General features: G+C 41.8%; 1 protein-coding gene across 1 annotated transcript in view; it reads right to left on the bottom strand.

Annotated features, from left to right (window-relative positions):
* Fhod3 (formin homology 2 domain containing 3) overlaps positions 1–21,014 on the bottom strand; it is a 416,588-nt gene that overhangs the window by 18,573 nt on the left and 377,001 nt on the right. The window contains exons 17-20 of the mRNA XM_028774845.1: positions 12,514–12,672; positions 4,220–4,402; positions 2,675–2,794; positions 1,696–1,857 (exon numbers count right to left, since the gene is read on the bottom strand). Of these exons, the coding sequence (XP_028630678.1) occupies positions 1,696–1,857; positions 2,675–2,794; positions 4,220–4,402; positions 12,514–12,672 (624 nt within the window). The remainder of the gene's footprint in view (positions 1–1,695; positions 1,858–2,674; positions 2,795–4,219; positions 4,403–12,513; positions 12,673–21,014) is intronic.

Here is a 21,014-nt window from a genome sequence, read left to right as displayed (position 1 = left end):
GGAAGGGCTTAGTGCTATGGAGCCACACAGGCTCTTTGAAGTCTGGAAGAAGGCAGCAGATAGCTGCTGTCTTTGGTCCATGGTCTCCTGCTGCAAGATGTAAGGACCTAGAACAGCTGTCATCTAGAGTAACTGCTATGGGCAGTTTAGACTTGTGTGATCAGTATATAGGCAAGGACAACACATGTAGCTATAATCTAAACGACACCTAAATGTCTAAGAGGCATTCAGGAGGGGCCTGGTATTGAGGAAAGCCCAGGGCAGCCCATTGTAATCTGGCCTGGCCTGATTATCAGGAATTCTGTGTTAGGCTCAGTTTGGTTACTAGCCACCTCCAGCAGGAGAAGACCCTGGATAGAACCAAATAGAACCCATCTATTCTGCATAGCTCTGGAAACAGGGACAAAAGAAGGAGGTTCTAGGCAGACTTTGTCTTGAATTCCTAACAGAACCTTCTTCTGAGGAAGGACTTGTGGAAGTGGCACAGCAGAGACTGCAAAACAATGAGGGGCCTTTCTCTATTACTCAGGACACTCCATACATGTAAAGACCACAGCCAAGTACCCACCACAGAACAGTGTGGCATTCATCCCTATTAGAAGACTGTATTCTGAAAAGCCTTCTGTGAGTTCTATCAGGGCTAAAAAACCACTAGCTATGCCTCTTTGTGTCTCATAGCAGTATACCATGAAGTCAACTGAAGGACCTGGCTTCATATACTCGGTGACTGCCAGACTGTAACTCCTGAGACAGATAAAGGAGACTCCCAGCTACCAGGTCACATGCTAGTCCAATGGGTGGCTGAGAAGAGATCTCCTTCACGGAGACCTCTGTAGACCTGACTCTACCTCTTGGCCACTCTGCTCTCCAGCCACAGCTCATGTTCGACTCCAGTGTGTCCTAACACTTCCTATTCACACTGCTGTGCCCACTGTATTTCCAGAAGGTTTCCCACAGAGGCTTGGCTTCTGTGTCCTGTTAGAGATTCCTGACCACCTGCCCAAGCTTCCAGCACATCCATAACTTCATTTTTCCCAATTCCGTTATATTTGGGTTTCTCTGGGTATTGTTCTGACTCAGTGGTCCCCCTACCTTGCAAGCAGCTAACTGACTACATACTGCAATGATCTCTTCCATAACCAGCCATATGCTAACAAAGAAATTAACTCTGCACTTACAGAGCCTACAACTGAGGGTCCAAAGCTGTATACTGTTTATAGTCCTATAAAAATGTTCCCCGTGTGTAAGATCATTGGAACAGCCAATCTCCGAGTGCTGGGGCTAGGCATACTCAAGTTTCTGATACCAGATCTCACCCTGGGTACTATGGAATCTCAGAAGGAGCCAGATGGTATCTTTTAACATGCTTGCCTACCAAAATCAGGCTGAAGATTTACAATATTGGAGATGGTAGTCAGGAAGATAATGCTGTCATTAGTGAACACAGAAGTAAAAATCACATGGCAGGCTTGCCCCTTATACCTCAGTAGGAAAGAATCTAAGCAAGGACCAGAGATAGGAAAAAGATCTTAAAAGTTAGAAATGGCACGAAATGAATCATAATTGTGAGCTCCAGAGAAGGCGGTAGAGGCAGCATCGAATGGCTTCCTACCAGAGGCTGTACGCCTCTGTGATGACGCAGAAGATCCAACAGTGAGGCCCATGAGGCCAGCTTTTCCAAGTCCATGGACGTACCTTGGCTGACCTAGTGATGGCCCCAATCTCTGAGTACAGATCTGAGCTGTCCGGAAAGTTTTCCACTACCATAGTGCACACGTGGTGGAGAAGAGACTGCTTGTGCACTGTGTCTTTGACTTCTGGAACCTTCTCGAGGTAGCTTAACTCAAATGCTTTGGCCTGTTTGGTGACATGAGAAAAACAAGTATTACCCAGGCACTTTGACCTGGCTCAGTATCTGTCTACAGTAGCCCAGTGTTTAGTTTCTCCAAGGCTGGTGGACCACACACTCCTGTTCAAACTCTCGACACATCCCTGAGCTGCCTCCCAGAGTTCTCACAGGTCTTTGTCACCTGCCCAGCAACCGTTTCCTTCTCCTCTGACCATTACTGAATGTCTACATTGTGGCCAAAGTCAGGCCATCAGCAGCTACCAAAAGTCTGCATTTTAAAAATAGTATTAGTCCTGGAAAAATGGCTTGGTAGTTAAGGTGGCACATAGCTTTGCAGTGGACCAGTGGCATCACTGCACCTATACTAGATGGCTCACAACTCAGCTGGTATCTCTAGCTACAAGGCACCCAAAACCTCTAGTTTCCATGGGCACCCACACCATGTGTGCATGCTCACATACACACAATTAAAAGCAAACTGAATCTTAAAAAGAATATCGGAATATGTATAAGCCTAAATATTTGAGCGAGAAGCTTAGAGGGAAGAAGAATTTCTCGGATGAAAATCCCCTGGTGTTAATGTTTTAGACTAGTCATACTCCATAAAGCATATACATATTTTTCAGGCTTTCTTATAAAAGAGTTCATATTCAAATGCATTTCCCCTAATATTTCAAGGACAGAAACTTTGAATTTTCAGCAAGAAGACATAAAAGCTGCTTGTTCCACTGTGCTGCAGGGAATCGAAGGTACAGATCCATCAGTAAATGATGGCAAAGGCTTTGTGATAAAGGCTGCCAGGGAGTGAGGGCTGGGAAGTCTTACGTTAGTTCCATTTAGAAAGTTCCCAATGGCAAGGAGAGTAGACAGGATGAAGCCCAGAGTCTTATTGCTCTCCAGCTGGTCTATTCCTTCCTTCAGGTCCAAAAGAGGTTCGGCCACTTCCTTTCAGATAAAAAGAAAGAGGGAAATGAGTAAGAATTTTGGCCTCTTTTGTTCCTTTCCAGGTCTGTGTAGTCTAAAGTAATAACCAGTGAGCAATAATCCCTAGCATTGGATAAGCTTGTGTGACAAGCATTTGGTCCTAGATATGAACAGTACTGAAAGGTAGCAGGGGGTGGGGGGCAGTCTTCATCTTCTCTAGTACTAAGCCACTTCCAGTTCACCATCTCATTTCCACTGGCCCATATTTAGCCTATGAGAGCATGCCCACTGACATGTTTGAGGGAGACTCAGGAAGTTACCAAAATTTACAAGTCTCAGGAATCTCCTTAAACACAAGACTCATAAGGCCCTTCCCCAAGATACATAAGTAGTAACAATTATCTGGAGAAAAAGACACTCCTCCAGTTCTCTGCAATTGATGTTGGGCAAGGAACTTCAGGAACATGCTGGGATGGGCTTCATGGTTCTATAATCCCATGTGAGTTATCTCTGTTCTTATAAGTAACCCCTGACCTAACCTCTTGTGAGTAATCCTGATAAACTCTGGTTCACTGAATTAGACATGAGTGGAAATCTTTCTTTGGTCTTGCTATTACTATGTAGGGTAGAGAGATGTTTGTTCAAAGCTCCCTGGGGAAGTTACATAACATACCCCAGTGTAGGAAGGGTGCTTATGTCTTCCATTTGCTATTTAAGAGGAATCTCTAATACCTTTCTCATCTAAGTCCTCCCCCAACCTGTGTGTGTGTGTGTGTGTGTGTGTGTGTGTGTGTGTGTCTGAATGTATACTTGTCTGACCACAGAAGCACTGAGAGTACAGACACACACTACTGTGTCTGGCTCTTTAGTTCTCATATAATTCAGTTATCTGTTGCCCCAAGTGCTGCTGCTCTCATGAATGGAGCTGTCCCACTCACTATCATGATTCTCCCTTCCTGAAAGACTTTTCCCTCTGAAATCGGGAGCCCTAAACCAAACTCTCCTCCCATACGCAGTTTTTGCTACAGACATTTGACCACACAATTTAAAAAGTAGCTACTACCATTTTCTCAAAGGTACCCATGAAGTACACTGCCATGGCCAGTGCCAAGTTTGGATTATTATCAACAGGTGGGAGGATGATAGACTTCCCCCACACTGTGCTTTTCTATATTTTCTACCATGAAAATACACCCTGAAAATTTTTGATCACAAAAAAAAACCCATCATTTATTTGCTCCCTACAGCCAGGAATCTGAGGCTGGTGTCAGGAAGGCGCTCGCCACCTAGCACAGATACAATGCACAGATATCACCCAGTGTGAGATACAACACAGTGACCTTCAGCTCATCCTCCAAACTCTGTGTCAAGGACAAGGCTTCACAAGCTTAGTATTTACCAACTGTCAAAACCACTGGGCCACACAGGCATGTGGGATGCCCCTACCTTTTCTGTGGTTTCATAATCCATTTTGAATGCCCACAGGTGGAGCCTAGCTGAAAGCTCGCTGATGGAAGAGAGTGTGAGAAGGAACTGCTCTGCACTGCCCAAGGGAACTTCTGGGTTGGCCAGCTGAGCCTCCTGGATTTTCTGCTTCTCCTCTTCAGTTGGAATCATGGTAAGAATTTTCTAGAAAGATAGGATGATGTAATAATTCTTTGTTAGTAATGGGCTCTGCTTCTGCAATGTTTTCAAATTTCTGTTATAATTTTCCAAGCAGGTGGTCAACATCATTCTGTTTTTAATAATAGGCAGGTGTTATATTATTATAACCAGTAAACTTAAATATCCTGCTCCAGAACTTCTAGGCCTTGTCTAGGTGTGTTCTAGGCAAGGGTGTTCTAGGACAGGACAGTGAATGATAAGTGAGGGGAAGAAGAGGAGGAAGAGGAGGGGGAGGAAGAAAAGGGGGAGAAAGAGGAGGAAGAGGAAAAGGAGGCAGAGACAGAATATGTGAGAATTGCTAATGCTTCCTGCTCCCTAGGAGATAGTGTGTCGAGAACATGTGCTTTGTGGCACATCTCATAAACAGATTGCAAAAACGAAACATTCAAGAAGTCAGATAGGCTTTTATGTAATATTTGTAAATTTTAAGCAAAACTCATAGAGAAGCAATGCTTCAATATCAAACACAGGTCTGACTGAGGAAAAACTCATAGTATACTCATACTGCTCAATGATGAAAAAAAGTATAGCTTTCTATTTCTATTTGCTTCTAGAAAAACCAATTGTGGAATGTGAAGAAGACAACAGATGTTAGAATCTGATTGATTCCTATTGGTTCACATGACTAATTCATTATATATTTAAAACAGAGAAAAAGTAGTCTGTTCTTATCTTTCCTATTTTAACACTGCATGGAAACCCTTTCTTTCCCTCCACACATACACATAACACACACACACACACACACACACACACACACAGGGGGAGACAGATACACAGAGAGACACAAAGAGACACAGAGAAAGAGAGCGAGACGACAAGAGAAAGGTAGAATTGTTCAGAGAGGCTATGATAGTCTATGTAAAGAACTATAAAAAATAAGCAAAAATGTTTCTAAACCACAGAATTTAGTTTAATGATGTTTCATGATTCATAGCCAATACACAAACGTACTTCATTGTTACATAGGAACAATAATCCAGTGTAATATATATATATACATATATATATATATATATATATATATATGAAATTGTTATAATTACTATGATTCTATGGTTCTTCAAGGTGGGTAGAGTGATAATTCCAATGTCACCTTTTACAATTCGCCATGGTTTTCCATTTCTTCTTGCTTATTATATAGCTTCTGGAGCCAGCGTGCTTGTTTCTATACAAAATCATGTTGGTCTTTTAGTTGGATCTGAGTTAAACTTATAGATTATACATATTTTTCTAATTTCCAACATATACAGCATATACATTAGTTATTGTATTTATGACTTGTATATTTCATCATAAATAGCACTTTAAAAATGTGCCCATTGTTACTATGTAACAGTAAAGTAGGTTTTGCGCATATGTTTATGTCAATATTTATCTCAATGGACCAGAAGGACAGAGCAGGACAGAATGGGCACACAAATATGGCCCATTGGACAAAAGTGAAAGAGCATTTAACAGAGAAAGGATACAATTAATAACAAGTGGTCTTGTTATCTAGTGGAAACAACTAGATTCATATTTAAAACAAACAAACAAAAAAAAACCTCAATTCTCCTCTACACATAAAGAAACTCAAAATGGATCATGAGTTTAAAAGTAAAACGTAATACCATAAAATTTTGGAAAGAAACAAGAGAAAACCTTTGTGACCCATAGTAGGCAAAATATTTCCGCAAGCAGCAGCTGGTAAGGTAAACTATAGCCTAGCTAATTTTTTCACTGTAACAAGAATGAAAACATATGCTGTAACTTATCAGCAGAGAGGCTGCCCTGCGACCCTGCCATTCCATTCTTGGGTATGTACTCTAGAAAATTGAAAACATATTCACTGGAAACTGTTAAACTATTGGAGCTATTTGTAATATCCCCAATCTGTGTCAAGTTAAACTTTTAGTAGGTAAATAGGTAAACACATTGTAGTACACCCCCAGAATGAAACAATCCTCTGTGGTACCATCAATATGCTATAGAGCAGAGGTTGTTATTTAGTGTGGCTCCAGGATAAGGCTACGTGGGCAGAATTTGAATATCTGGAGAGATTTAGCCAGAATTCTGGAGGTCACACTGTCCACAAAGACAGTATATAAAAAAATCAAACAATTCAAACAGATAACACTCTGAAAACATCTACAATTGGACTCAAAACCTTAGCAAAAAAAAAGCACATTTTAATTTTCATAATGCTTAAATTGTTCTAGACACAAGAGGAATTTCAAAACAAAAGCTTGCCAACGCCTTTTATAACCGCCAGGAGACATGCTCCTGCATGCGTTGTTGCTGTGTCCCTTTGCTAAACATTTCTCCTTTGCTAATTGGAACCATTTCTTCACCACTAAGGATTCTGGGCCTACTATCTGCTCATTTATTTTCTCCTTCCTTTATATCACTGTCAATAAGGAGGGCTATAGGACAGTGGAATAATAGGACAGAGCCACCTCCTGTGAGTTGGTGGTCTCTTCTTCCACCAGAAATGATACAGATGAACAGAAGGCAAGGCTTAAGTCAGACTCTTGTCACATTACTAGGTTCTTTGATGATTCTTTTTTGAATCACCACTTGGTTTTGTAGGGAAAGGAACATCCAAGACCAAATGTAATAATCTGAATTTTTCTTCACTTTCTTTCTAGGCCAGTGGCTCTAAACCTTTCTAATGTTATGGCCCTTTAATACAGTTTCTCATGTTGTGATGATCCCAAACCATAAAATCATTTTCTTGCTATTTCACAACTATAATTTTGCTATTATTATGAATTGTAATATAAATACTTTTTGGAGATAGAGGTTTGACAAGAGTCAGCCCACAGGTTGAGACTCACTGTTCTAAACAATGTTTCTGTATTACTATGATAACTATACTTGTTCTCATACCAGAAGGTACCATTCTTCCCCAACTCCACCCCTTCCCCCAAAACAAAAAGACAGTGCAAATGCATCCCTTGTTTTGGACCTAAATGCCAGGTTGAGTTTGGCCATTGCATTTACCTGCAGATGAGTCAATGCACTAATGGTTTTACTTGTTCATTTTGGGTTTGGCAGCAGGGGCTTGTAAAAGCTTGGCTGGGGTAGTTTGTAAACAGTTTGCATCATTCTGAGAAAATTGCATTCTATCCATGCACTTTCCTGCAGCAACTTAAAAAATGACCCACGGAAAGACCCCGGTGGTATCTCCTTCCATCTCATGAGCACTCTGAGGAGGCACATTGGTGCAAGAGATGATCGTGTCCAGCACAGATGAAATGACTTGTTGAAGCTTTCCCACACAGAGCAGAGTTGGAGGCCTGCTAGGGGCTGCCCTCATGCCGCAACAGCAGCTCCATCTTCCACAGAAACTCATCTGTGGATGCAAACACTATGAACAGAACAGCTGTGTTTCATCTTCAAAGCACTCTCACTCCCTGTGCCAGCTACGTCGCTCCATGAGAAGGCTCACCCATGTCCAGTGCCCATGAAGCCAGATAAGGACAAGCACTGGGGAACACAAACTCCTTAGAATGATAATGTGCCACAAACAGTTTAAGGAAATTTCTGCTTCTAGGATGATGCTGGGTCTGACAGCCAACCAAAGTGAGCAGAGTAAAATGTCATTAAAGACCACTGTATTTTACTGCCTTTTAAGTGGACTACACTCTAAAAAGCAAATGAGGGAAAAGTATGTTTTCCCATTTCTGTTTGTGATCCTTTTATGCATTTTACTAGAAAAAATATTATTGATGCTCTTTAGAGATGGTTCTAAAATAACTTCCTACAGCTGACTACTCTGCTGCAAACCACTTCCTTAATAGAGTTAATTACTGAGGTTTGTATAACAAATCCAGATTCATACCATGAGTTGCTAGGCAATAGCACAGGATGTCATTTAATACATCCTAATTGTGTTTCACAGCACAGAGCCTTCCAATGGCCCTATGAAGCTGAGCTGCCATGACATAATGTGTGTATCCAGGAAGCAAAAGGTCTGGCTGAAGGCCTGTGCGCATTAACTGCAAATCTTATTAGCAAAGGTCTGCAAGTTGACAACTGCTTTTTCTTCTTGGTCTCATTTTAACTCTTAAATGACAGGAGTCCAGAAAAGCCCTGGGTACTTCCCAGCAAATGAATGTAGATCTTCTCAGGTACTGGGATCAGTGGTCATAAAGAGGAGATGACAGAGTGTACTACATTGCACATTCTACAAGAGGGCTTATTCCCTGGTCTTCACAGCTATGTGAGAACAGCTGAAGGATACTCAATCCTTGGATATGGAAGTAGTTACAATCAGGAGTTCACAGCTGGGATGCTTTTACTCCCTAGGGAAGGTTAACAGTGTATGGAAACATTTCTGGTTGTGAGTCAGTGTGGGGGAGGGTAGGTACCAGTACTATTAGCTACGTATCCTATCACTGCAGTAACAATGTTGCTCAACTCAAGTGGCTTTAAACAACCTAAATTTATTCTCTCATGATGTCCAAAAGCAAGGTTGTAGGAGGCCCATGCTTCCTCTTTGAAGGCTGGAGAGTAGAACATTCACTTGCCTCTTAGCTTCTGATTTTCAACATGATCCTTGGCATCCCTTGGTTTGTAAGCATCTCCCTCTAATTTCTGCCCCTGCCATTGCATGGCTTTCCATTCCATGAATCTCCCTGTGTGACCTTTGATTCAAGTGGCACTGTCATCTGTCTGTGTCCAAATGTCTCTCCTCTTATAAGAGTACCAGTCAGAAGACTGATGGCCCATTTTAATAGAACTGCCTTTCCAAGTGAGGTCATCTCCTGTAATAACATGAACTTGACAGGAATACTGTATATTCAACCAAGTACTTGTTTCCATGGATAGTTTTTCTTGCAACTGTCTCTTCTTCTCAAAGCACAATGGTATACCTGGCATACTGGGCTCCAAATCTTGCATGTACTGCATGCTCACTGCCCTCTCCTCTACCAGGGCTCTAGGTGAACCTAGTATTGTGGCCAAGCCTTTGGCTCTGTAATTCTCTGCCCAAGGTTCATGTTCTTTCCAGAGTTAGGCTTCACAGGTTCCATCTATGTTCAAATTATGCAAACAAGACTGTGTATGAACAAACCTTAGATGTGGAAGGCTTCTTGCCAATAGAAGAACGTGACACCCAGTATCACAAAGCAGTGTCCCCATACTCTTCATCCTTATCCAGATATCTCTAGGTTATACTGCCTATGGGTGCAAATCTGTAGATTGTCTAGTAGTTTTCCATCATTGTGATAAGAGGTTTCACCTGATACAATCTGCACCATCTCACAGAAGCAGAAGAACATGACAATGTGGAGGGACAGGAATTGTTTTGTAGCAAGAGAAATGTTGAGATTTGGTCTTTTCTTATGTATTGTAATGCTTAATATTGGCCACAGGGACAAGATAATCTCTACATAGATCCAAGTGACACCATGTAACCTTGCCCTCCCTCAAGTTATCCCTGAATGGTGAAAAAAGATAACTACAGCCTATGGCTGGTCAGAAGATGAGTGCAGTTTTGGGGTTCCTGTACTTGGGGTCAGAAGTGGGGGAACTATTAGGAAGGAGAGAGGAGAGAGAAGAAAAAGGGGGATATAGATATATTATAATAATTGAACAAATAGGGGTAGATTATTGAATCTACTCTTAAACCATGAAACATTTTATAGCCATAATCTTACATTGGTAGAGATCTTTACATTTTGATACAGAATTGAGGGTATATTTTGTTTCATTGGCACCGAATTTTGTATAATGATGCAAGTTTAAGGTTTTTATTAATATAAATATTTGCATATTGATACAAAATTTAAGATTAATTTGTTAAAACATAATATTTATATGTTTCAACTCTTATATAGGTATTATGCCTATGTAACTCCTTTAATAATAAAAGGTTTAATCACAATCCTTTTAATAACTGCTATTTCAAACCATTTAGGGTAAGTAATGCGAGTTAATATTCAATCTAACTCATGGTCTTGTCAAATACTAGTCTGAATTATCACAGAAAAAGTATACATTCTGGGTTATACAGATAATAGATAGCTGGAGACAGGCAATGTTTGATAAGTCAGATGTGCTATGAGTAGATAAGGTCTTCAAAAATCTCAGAGACTCACAGAATATGGCATTTAACCATAATTTTATTAATTTAAGATCCTTTCGACATTAAGACATGTCAACTCCTGGCAGTACCCCACTCGACTTGTAAGAAGATGATGAGCATCAAAAACCTCCATATTGAATTGCTTCAATTATGACAAACTAGCCACTGGGCAAAAAAAAAAAAATCCCTAAATTAATTTGCAGGCAAAAATGCTATTAAGAAATGGCAAATGGACGTAGGCTAGTTGATTGAAAACTCTGCCAAGACAGGGTAACAAGTCCTACATATTACTATTTCTCATAAGGTCTATCAGATATCCTGGGCTAAAAGGCTGAAGGTAGATGCTCCAACATATAGAATGGACTCCAACATATAGTTATAGAGAATACTAGGGACTGTCCAGATGATCAACTGTATCTGTCATTTCTATAATTTTTGGAAGCTGCATCCCAGCACTTCCTGCATATTTAAGTAATTTTATTCCTTCTCAGGTCTCTAATGGGGTTAAAGACTAAATAGTCATAAGCTTCAATTGCTTAGGATTTAAGATGTTGTTCTAGGTCTAAGAAGAGGTTTTTATGTTAATAATATAAATTAGGTTAGAAATTAGAATAGAAATTGATTGAGATACAGAACTCTAAACTCACCAAAATATAATTGTTTAGTTGTTCCTAGCACATGTTGTTTATTTTTATAAGAGAAAAAGGCTTTTTATTTAGACAAAAAGGGGGAATTATTTACATTTGGTCTTTTAACATACACACACACACACACACACACACACACACACATAGATACATCTGTAATGTTAAATACGGTTTCCTCCCCCCCCCAAGCCTGGATGGTCCCAGGGACAAGAGAATCTGCACATAGACCCAAGCAACACTATGTAACCTTGCCTCCACCCCCAAATTATCCCTGATTGGTGAATAAAGATGCCTACAGCTTATAGCTGGGCAGAAGATAATGTGGGTTTTTGAGGTTCCTGGTCTTGGGGTCATCAGAGGCAGGGGATAAGGAAGGAGAAAGATATGGGGAGAGAAGAAATGCCTTGGGGTAGATTAGTTATGAAAACATGACCATAACGGCTGACCAATTGGAATTAAGAGCAGCCCCGATGGAACATATCAAGTTATAGTTCAGGGTTATTGATGCGGAAGTAGATTCTAATAGCTTAGAAGATAGATATCTGTCCAGCTCTAATGCTATAAAGGCTTATTATAAATATAAAAGTTATATGTCTTTTATCTGGAAACTGAATGACCTAAGGAAAGATAGAAACCCAGATTTGAGATTAAATATGAATCACAAACAGAGAAATACCCTACACCGTGCGATCTACCTCTTATCTTCCTCTGCCTTTAACAGATCAGCAAGCATGGAAGCCTCAGCTGGCTTGTTCTGTTCTCCAGATGATACAACAACAACAACAACATCTCTTTTTTTTCTTTTTTAGCACAAGGTCTCATGTAGCCCAAGTTGGCCTGGACCCTATGTGTAAGTGATCTTGCACTTCTGGTCCTTCTGCCTCCACTTGTCAAGTATAGAGACTGCAGGCCAGTGCCATCATACCCACTTTTGGTAGTCCTAGAGATTAAACCAGGGCTTTATGCTTGGTAGGTGAGCCTTATCTATAGCCCCAAATCACATCTTTTTGTAAGATCGAAACATTGTCCTTTATGTGGACTTCAGCACCTAATGAAAGAATACAATTCATAAGTCTTCCTAGACATATGTAACATAACATAGAAAGAGACCTAAGCAGGATGATCTTTTTCCATTCTGAGGTTAAAGTTAAAGTTGAGGTCTATAAATCATCCAAGATCTCTGAAATTCACAGGCAGTATGAATTGTCAACCCAGCCCAGAATAAACATCTAAGAATCATTAAAATCTTTCAGTCAGGTGAGTAAAGAAGCTTACAAACCACCAAAGCTTTATTCAATGCAACAATATTACACACATTTCACAACACTAATGATTCCTTGTAGAATTTGCCTTACCTCAATCCCTTCTTTGTTTAAGGCATACTCATCAAAGTTCAAAATGGCTATCTTAATTGTCCTTGGAGGGGGTAGCACAGTCAGACCGATGTTGATGGCGTTGCTCCTCTTGGAATCCAGAACAATGATCTCCTGCCTTTTACCATCTGCAGCTGTTTTCTTGGTGATAAAACAAGAAAAATCAAAAGATTAATGTGTCATCCTGGTTTTCACTCCTTATTTAGAGGTAAGAGCAAACGGCCCAGATTCAGGTCAGGAGAGAACTGACTGCCACTCAGCACAGGAGAGAGAGGGTGTGGGGAAGAGGGAGATAGATCAAGGCATAGGTACTCAGTAGCCTCCAAGCTTGGTTCAGTAATGGAACTTCACAAGTCAGACACATTACAAAATAATATTGATTATCCTTCAATAGGAAACATTTTTTTGTGTGCAAGAGCAAAACCTGTAACCTCCCCCTGAAGTCTTTTAGAGTTTCTTTCTTATGTGCTGTGAGGTGTTAGGATGTGTCTTGGTTGACTTAGTGTATACAGTGTGCCTATAGCAGTGAATACCCAGGCTGAGGAGACAGGCTGGTGAGGACATTTAGAGTAGCTGGTGAGTCAGCCCTTAGGTTCATGGATCTTCCTAGGGCCTCCATCACTATTCAAATGCCCTGCAACCTTAGAACTAGAGTGCCTCCATGTTTTCTGTATGCTTAGCCATCATACAGCTGCCTGCTTCAGGACAAAGTGGGGCCTCCTAAGTAAGAGAAAAGAAAAGGCATGTGCCCTTGAAAAGGGATGAGTGACAAGACAGGCACAGACACCAAAGAGAACAGAGAACTGGAGGTGTTTTGGCATCCTCACAGAACTCTGGGTTGCAGCTTTTGCAATGGCATGAGTGTCTCTCAGAGGCAGACCCTGGGCCTCCCTCATCCTAGAACTCAATTTGTAAGCCTTCCCAACTCAATGTTTGTATCCCTTCCCCAAATTCAGTTGTTGGTCTCCTAATTTCCAAAGAGAACACAATGGAATTGGTGTTCTTACAGGGACACAGCAAAAAGGAAGCCATCTGAAAGGCAGAAAGAAAGCCCTTGGCAGAATTAACTTGGCTAGCATCTTGATCTTGAACTCTGTTGTTTAAGCTACTGGGTATGTGATTTTTTAAATAACTCTATTTATTTATTTTTATGTGTATGAATGGTATGCTTATATGTATGTTTATATACTATATGCAAGCCGGGTAACCTGTGGAGTTAAGAAGAGGGCATGAGAGCCCCCAGAACTGGAGTTAATGTGAGCCTTTGTGTGGGTGCTGGGAATTGAACTCTAGTCATGTAGAAGAACAACAAATGGAGCCATCTCTCCAGCCTGGTGTTTGGTATGCCATATGGCTGCCCCAACAGATGAAACACAGGATGTAAGGAGCTAAGCCAACATTTGTCACCTCCAGAGCTAGGACACAATTGTGTCTACTTTTCCCTTCAGCTGTCAGGAAGTCATATGTAGGTAGCCGTGGGAGGGAAGCAGGAGGAGACTGGTTCAACCTCTACAACGGCTCCGGTTCCCCTTGATGCAAAGGCATCTGGGAGGATGGCTGCTTTGAATCACAGAACACTCTTACGGTGGCAAAGATGAAGGTAGGGTGGTTCTCTTAAAGAAAACTGCACCCAGTGATGGTGTGTGCTCACTGCGCAAGGATTCCAACAGCAGGCCAGTGTTACCTGCTGAAAAGGCCAGGTCTGCAAGAACTGACTCTCCAGCTAGGCCCTTAAGAGTATCTGGGATGCTGCCAGGCCCCAGGGAGAAAGTCAGGAGATAAGCCATTCTGCTTAGGCTGGGAGCTGTGAGGGATGCGTAGCATGGGGGAGGAGCTCTGACCACACCCTGCAGACAAGTACTCTCTGAATGGCTGCTTTGAAGCTGCTTGAGCCCAGGAGCAGAGGAGCCACTTAATGGAGGTAACACTAGAGCTGTGGGCTACCTTGGAGAAACAGGCTGGTCCCATAGGCTCTCCCAACTCAACTGCTACAATTTTATTTTGGATCCTTAAATACATGTCTGGGAATAAATATACTTAGACTTCTTTATGAAGAAAACAACTGAGAATATCCCAGCCTGGGGAGGGGACAGTGGGGGTACATTTCATCCTACCAGTTCTGTTCTATTAGAGAACTCTAATACAATCTGTAATAACAATAATAATAATAATAATAATTAATAATAATAATAAATTCTATCAAAAGATTTGTGTACGGGCTGGTTTTGTGTGTCTACTTGACACAAGCTGGAGTTATCACAGAGAAAGGAGCTTCCCTTGAGGAAATGCCTCCATGAGATCCAGCTGTAAGGCATTTTCTCAATTAGTGATGGGGGGGCATTGTGGGTGGTACCATCCCTTGGCTGGTAGTCTTGGGTTCATAAGAAAGCAAACTGAACAAGCCAAGGGAAGCAAGCCAGTAAGTAACATCCCCCCATGGCCTCTGCATTAGCTCCTGCCTCCTAATCTGCTTGAGTTCCAGCCCTGACTTCCTTTGGTGATGAACAGAAATGTGGAAGTGTAAGCTCAATAAACCCTTTTCACCCCAACTTGCTTTGTGTTTGTGTAGGAATACAAACCCTGACTAAAACAATTTGTTTTAATATGGAAAAATGTAATCTAAAGTTAATAAAAGATCATGTGCATTTTAAAAGTCAATAATATTTTTTACATGTATTCATGCATGTATGTATATCTACTATGTGTATGCCTAGTATCCTTGGATGTCAGAAGAGGGCACTGAATTCCCTGGAACTGGAGTTACAGATGGTCTTGAGCCATCATGTGGGTGCTAGGAACTGAACTCAGGTCCTCTGAAAGAGCAACAAGTGCTTTTAACTGCTGAGCCACCACTCCAGCCACTAATACTCTTTTGTTAAGCACTGATGATCTGTTTCTGATAGTCATGGAGCTCTGTATGTCCCCCAGTCAGCTGGTGCCCTCAGCACAGGCAAAAGAGCAATGCAGCTGGTGCCCTGAGATAGCACAGGCAAAAGAGCAGTGCAGCATAGCAACATGGGAAAGACTCTCACAGTACAGCCCTGCTCACTCTCACTAAAACTAAAGTCTCAGAACCAATGTCTGACATGAAGGAGTGACAGCTAGTGTGTAACCGGAACAGGAAATGAAGTCAAAGTCAAGATGAACAGAAAGAGTGAGCAGCAAGCCTGTGGGGGATCCACTAATGCTGACCTTCTGAGGAAAAGGTCAAGGAGAAAGCAGGGACAGAGGCACAGGGGAGAAAGACCGGGGCCACACCTAAGGAGACCTTCGATTCTGACTGTTGCATGGCTTGTGTCTACTTCTACCAACAGTAGTCTCAAGACATCAATGGGGGCATGAAATCAAACCCTGAATAGAGGCAGGAGAGGCTAGGGTCCCAGCCTAATTCTCCAACAGTCTGTTTTGTTTACTCTGTCTTAGTTTTACAGACAGGATTTCTCTAGATAGTCTCCTAATTTACTCTGTAGCACAGGCTAGCCTCCAACCCATGATCCTTTAAAGTCCCCCAGTATCCTGTCCTAAGGGCTGGGATAACAGACATGCATCCACATTTGGGCACTAACAGTTTCTTTTCCAGCTGGTTGCTTGGCTTGGTAGGCTTATTTATCAATGCTCCTTGATATTCCAGTTCCAGAGTAGCTTGTAGGTGCCTAGTTCCCAAACGAGAACTTTTCATGTAAGAGTGTGGACATACCCTCTGGAAGGCCAGGAGGCCTCCAATGCCATTGGTCAGCTCTGGGCCACAGGAAGGATGGTTTTGGTCTTAGTTGTTGCACTAAAGGTTAAAGACAGCCCGCATCTGCCCTCCTCTTCAGCAAGTTTCAAGAATGGTCAGGATGGGAGGAATGCTGGAACAAAATACCTGCCATCCAAGACTCCAGGCACAGAGTGCTTAACTCTGGGCCAGCTGAACATAAAAACAGGGCTATCTCTACTGTGAATCTGCTTTAGTGTAGTAGGTATGCAGTCCTGTGAGGGAAATAGCTTCAGGCTGTGTTGAAACAAGCTTCTTTCCCAACTATGTCCAGAAGAGTTCAAGGGAGAAGGGGACTTTTTTATTTAAGAAGGGAGGGATCTTGAGAAGTCATCAGCTGTTTTAGTTCCATGAAGCCTATTAAACAGAGTTCCTCCTTTGAGAGTCTATCTAGCACCTCTTACCACCCTCAAGCCCCAAGACAATCTCTGGAGACATGCCTCAGGCTGGATGCCGTGCAAGGCTTTTCATTAATTTCTTATGCACTTGACCAAGAATGCTGCAGAGAAAGAATGAGGTCTAAACAGCCAAGATGGAAGAAAGAGAATGGGAGGTTACCCTATATGCCCAGGGCACCAGAGACCTCATAGAGAGAAGAGGCAGGAAGGAAAACAGGAGGGTTCAACACCATTCTCTCAGGCTATCCCAGGGGAGTGAGGGTCTGTATAGGAAGACAGAGCTGAATGTCTTTAGAATGAGGCTTCAGTGCATCACACAAGTGCAAAAGAGGCCGCAGCTTGAGCAGACTGATAACTGTTGAGGCTTAAGCATGGGCCATGACTGATAACGACAGCCTTAGAGTCAGATGGAGAACCAGAAGCCTGACTATCCAATGCTTCCCGAGGCTAAAGAGTACACAGATAAATGCTCTCTGGAACAGCTAAGCCATGCTTAAGCTTAGCTGAACCGGGTGCTTGGTGGAAACACAGATGACTAATGCTTCCTGAGCTAGAGATGTAGATATTGGGTTTGACAGTAGATCAAACCAATATCCCTAAAAACAAAGGTTTCAGAAGCTGCAGGTAAGGACTCAAACTTGACTTTGAATAGTTATAGAGGGTGTGAGGCCACATGCAAGTGTGTGATCGCACCCTGACTTCAGCCAACATCCTGGGGCAAGGAAAAGGCTCTCACTTTGCCTCTGAGCCATTCAGCTTCGGAAGGCAGAAGGATGAAGAGTCAGGCAGCAATGAGAAATGTCAGAAAGACATTTATAATCAGTACAGAGTTTTCATTAAGCTTAACATTTGCTAAGATGCTGACACATTCAGATCACCTCTTTGATTTGTTTCTTCCCCTTGCTGGGGATAGAACCTAGGGCCTTGCATATGTTAGGCAAATGCTGCACTACTGAGCTATGTCTTGGGCTCACCCTCTTGAAGTTTTAAAGAATAATTTTATTAGGAACAGAGGATCAAAATGTTTAAAAAGTGAAACAGTGAAAACACTAAACTTGTCACCCCAGAAGGTACTGGGATTGAAAATAGAAACCCATCTAAGGATATGATGTCTTTGGAGAACTCCCTAAGCCTTGGAGAGGCTGCTGGATCTGAGAGCACTTCCATGAAAGGCAACTGGCCTCTGCATGAGCTGCCTGGCAGCGGGTACCGGAGACCCTGGGTCTGGGTCTGGTTTAGCCTGGCCATTCTAGAAATGGTAAATCATGCCTGCTGACTCCCTGGTCACTCCCGCCAAGAATGACTATGGGATATTTTCAAACTTTCTTGAGACAGGGACAGTTAACAAGGTTACAAGTGGCAATAATGCAGATGTGCAAGGATGAGAAGTCTAGAATTTTTCTAGTCTTTCCATGAGAGTCAGGGATACATAGCAAAGCTTTCTAGCAAAACAAACAAACAAAAAGCTTAGTCTACATAAAGGCAAAAAAAATCTTTAGTTAAAAACAAAATCTTTAGTTGGCATGGTGGTGCATGCCTTTAATCCCAGTACTCAGAAAACTGAGGTGTGTGTGTGGAGGGGGGGGCGGTATTTTGAACTTAAGGCCAGTTAGAGCTTATACAATAAGACTCTGTCTTTAAAAAATGAATGGGGGAGGGAATGAAAGAAAAAATTATTCTACTCCAGAACAAGCTTGCCTTATTATTAAGGGGGAAAGGTATAAACTTCTCATGTTTTTGAGTATCTGATAGCTGATGCCGATTGGACATTGGATATCCTGTGTTTTCCTATCACCATAAGCAGAGGACAGAGTGAGACTCTGTTACCCACTGTAGTAGCAGCACGGGAGTAAATCTTTGTGTTTCTAATCCCTGGGTAGAATCTGGTCTTTCTTGTGTTATAAAAAATATAACAAACTCCCTCATATCCCAGATGTGAAGTCACATCTGGAAGTGCAGACACCTTTATCTCTTCTCCAGGGAAGAGGCCAGATCAGAGTGTCACCGTGGAAAGCGGTCAGGAGGCTGTGTTCATGTGCCACTTTAAAGTAGACACTTAACAAACTCTGATCTACTCCATAATCTAAAATACTTAAAAATCACCCAGCCTAGGCTTGGGCAGGTGTGCAGACCCATAATCCCAACACAAAGGAAAATAGCCATGAATGTCAACTGCAAAGTTGAAGCCAGCTGGTCTGCACAATAAAATTCCAGGCCTGCTAGGGCTATATAGGGAAACAACAAAACCAGCAAAATCACCCAGGTTGAGGCTTATACCCTGGCCAATTACATCTGTATTTCTTGAACAGAGTGTGTAGTTTAAAAGAGAATGCCAGGCATTTGAATACTTAGTTCATAGTTAGTGGTACCATTTGGGAAAGTTTAGGAGCTAGAGGAGGTGTGTCGGGAGTTAGCCATTCCTAGTTAGCTCCTGCTTTGTGCTGGCAGTCCAGGATGTGAGCCCCCAGTTTCCTATTCCTGCTGCATCTCTTCGCTTTGCCATCATGGATTCTAACCTTCTCTGGAACTGTAAGCCCAAATAAACTCTTTCTTGTATAACTTGTTTTGATTATGTTTTGTTGAAGCAATGGAAAAAAAGGTAACACACAGAGCTAAACAAATTGTCACCAAAGTCATCTGAGACCCTTCCCCAAATAAACCCAAAAAACCATAATGTCCTCGAGAGCAAAACAGAGTCCTCCCCTTGTCACTCTCCTGCTTTCTCCATACTTGTCTTGGTCTGGTAGTTAACTGAGTTATGAAGAAAGTGCCCATTGAGAGTAAAGGGATTTTCAGCCCCTCGTTGGACATAAGAATTGGGAAGGCCATTTCACAGGGCTCCTCACGTCAGGTCCACATGCTCTGGGGACTCTCTGCCCTGAAGTACTTCTCTGGAATCACTTGAACATACATCACCACATCTCAGAGCAGCAGCAGAAATACACAGTAAAGCTTAACGCAGAGTTTCTGTCTCCACACAACACAGTGAGAAACATCCTATAAAAAGCTATATATACACATTTGCTGCCAAGTCAGAGAGTGGTTCTGTTTCACAAACTATTTTTGAAAAGAAGCCAGAAAGTAAAGGCATCTTCTTGCTCTTCTCCTGATTATGAGGTGGTCCCCCGACCCTGACACTGGCTCTCACGAGTGAATCTTTGGGGTGGGCATAACTGGATAATCACAGCCATACATTATCACTTTGGTCTGGTGTTAGTTTTCCAATAGAAACTAAAACCAGCTCCCTTTGTTTCATGTTGTCTTGTGAAGTTGATTTCATTTTTGTTGTAGAATATTGTGTTTAATAAAAAACTTCTTGTGAGCCAGAGTTCGGAAGTGGCTGTTTACAGCTGTGTTGTATGAAAATCACAGTCAGGGATCAAAACCAGACGTTGAATTAGTTATATCAGAATTGGCAGCATATACAAAAGGGATCCATCTCTCCAAGGTGGTGATGCTATAATATTAATTTGCATTTTCACCCCTTATAATATTTTCGAAGTTAGCTCCAGCTCATGTTTCCTTAAAAAAAAAAAAAGACAACCAAACATCACAACAACAAAAAACTCTCAAAGGTATATGCTCCTAAGTTTCATTGCAGAACACTCTGGAAACAATTTAATAAATGTTTCAGTTTCATTGTCTCTCAGTGTCCCTAGGGGATTAGTTACAGGACCACCAGAGAGTACAATAATTCTCAAATTCCTTACATAAGTGGATTTTTACATATTTTGTACATAACCCTTAAAATCTGCTAGAGTATTCTAAAGCATCTCTGGATTATTAATATTACCTAGCATAATGTAAATGCCATGTACTAGTTGTTGTATTGTTTTAGAAATAAGGGCAAGGAAACATTCTATAAATGTTCAGCACAAACACACATTTTTTTAAAAAATGGGTTCCATGTGCAGCTGATGCAATCTTAAGATGCTGAACTCAGCAATGTGCATGACTGACTACTCCCTTATGTCCCTGCTTTACCAAACATGGAAAGCCATTAGCAAGGCCTTATACTATCTTGAGAGGTGCTCACTTACTACAGGTAAGAATAACCATGTCAACCACAGTGAAACTGAGAGGAGAGGAAGATGAATAAAGTAACAGTCACTTTAAGTCTTCTCATGGCAACTTAATTTTACCATAAAGGAAGTTAAACATGCCTCCACTACCAACCTGCCTTCCTCTTTATTCTGAGTCCTGAGGCTACAGGCTGCCTCACCCAGCAACCTCCAGGGTATGAGAAGCTGCAGGAAGCCAGCCAAATGAGTACATGAGGGAGGAAAGGAGGAAACAAGGAGAGAAATGGAGAGGGGAAGGGGGAGGGG

The sequence above is a fragment of the Grammomys surdaster genome, unplaced genomic scaffold, assembly GCF_004785775.1.
Source record: "Grammomys surdaster isolate TR1022 unplaced genomic scaffold, NIH_TR_1.0 243, whole genome shotgun sequence".
In the NCBI taxonomy this organism is placed as follows: domain Eukaryota; kingdom Metazoa; phylum Chordata; class Mammalia; order Rodentia; family Muridae; genus Grammomys; species Grammomys surdaster.
This window is presented reverse-complemented; position numbering and strand designations above follow the sequence as displayed.